General features: G+C 35.7%; 1 protein-coding gene across 2 annotated transcripts in view; it reads right to left on the bottom strand.

Annotated features, from left to right (window-relative positions):
• The window catches only part of LOC111083273, a 2,562-nt gene extending 1,492 nt beyond the window's left edge, over positions 1-1,070 (bottom strand). The window contains exon 1 of one of the 2 annotated variants that reach the window (XM_022379656.1): positions 57-1,070. In XM_022379656.1, coding sequence (XP_022235364.1) covers positions 57-1,069 — 1,013 coding nt within the window. In that variant the 5' untranslated portion in view covers position 1,070. Of the gene's footprint in view, positions 1-51 lie in introns of both variants that reach the window. The other variant, XM_022379657.1, reaches the window with a different exon arrangement.
• Positions 1,071-1,086: the final 16 nt, after the last annotated feature.

Raw genomic sequence — 1,086 nt, 5'->3', positions numbered from 1 at the left:
GTCCATCCAGCATAAAAGATAAGATTCTACTTGTCTCAGCCATCATAATAGTTAAGATTCTACTTGGTCCAGCCATCATAATAGTTAAGATTCTACTTGGTCCAGTTATCCTAATAGTTAAGATTCTACTTGGTCCAGCTATCCTAATAGTTAAGATTCTACTTGGTTCAGCCATCCTAATAGTTAAGATTCTACTTGGTTCAGCCATCCTAGTAGTTAAGATTCTACTTGGTCCAGCCATCCTAATAGTTAAGATTCTATTTGGTCCAACCATCATAATAGTTAAGATTCTACTTGGTCCAGCTATCCTAATAGTTAAGATTCTACTTGATTCAGCCATCATAATAGTTAAGATTCTACTTGGTCCAGCCATCATAATAGTTAAGATTCTACTTGATTCAGCCATCCTAATAGTTAAGATTCTACTTGGTCCAGCCATCATAATAGTTAAGATTCTACTTGGTTCAGCCATCCTAATAGTTAAGATTCTACTTGGTCTAGCCATCATAATAGTTAAAATTCTACTTTGTCCAGCCATCATAATAGTTAAGATTCTACTTGGTCCACCCATCATAATAGTTAAGATTCTACTTGGTTCAGCCATCCTAATAGTTAAGATTCTACTTGGTCCAGCCATCCTAATAGTTAAGATTCTACTTGGTCCAGCCATCATAATAGTTAAAATTCTACTTGTTCCGGCCATTCGAACAGTTAAGATTCTACTTAGTACAGCCATCCTAATAGTTAAGATTCTACTTGGTCCAGCCACCATAATAGTTAAGATTCTACTTGGTCCAGCCATCATAATAGTTAAGTTTCTACTTGGTTCAGCCATCCTAATAGTTAAGATTCTACTTGGTCCTGCCATCATAATAGTTAAGATTCTACTTGGTTCAGCCATCCTAATAGTTAAGATTCTACTTGTTCCAGCCATCATAATAGTTAAGATTCTACTTGGTTCAGCCATCCTAATAGTTAAGATTCTACTTGGTCCAGCCATCATAATAGTTAAGATTCTACTTGGTCCAACCATCATAATAGTTAAGATTCTACTTGGTTCAGCCATCATAATAGTTGTTCAGCCAT

Source organism: Limulus polyphemus, unplaced genomic scaffold (assembly GCF_000517525.1).
Source record: "Limulus polyphemus unplaced genomic scaffold, Limulus_polyphemus-2.1.2 Scaffold8846, whole genome shotgun sequence".
Taxonomy (NCBI): Eukaryota; Metazoa; Arthropoda; class Merostomata; order Xiphosura; family Limulidae; genus Limulus; species Limulus polyphemus.
The sequence above is the reverse complement of the archived record's forward strand: the minus strand, read 5'-3'. Positions and strand labels throughout refer to the sequence as shown.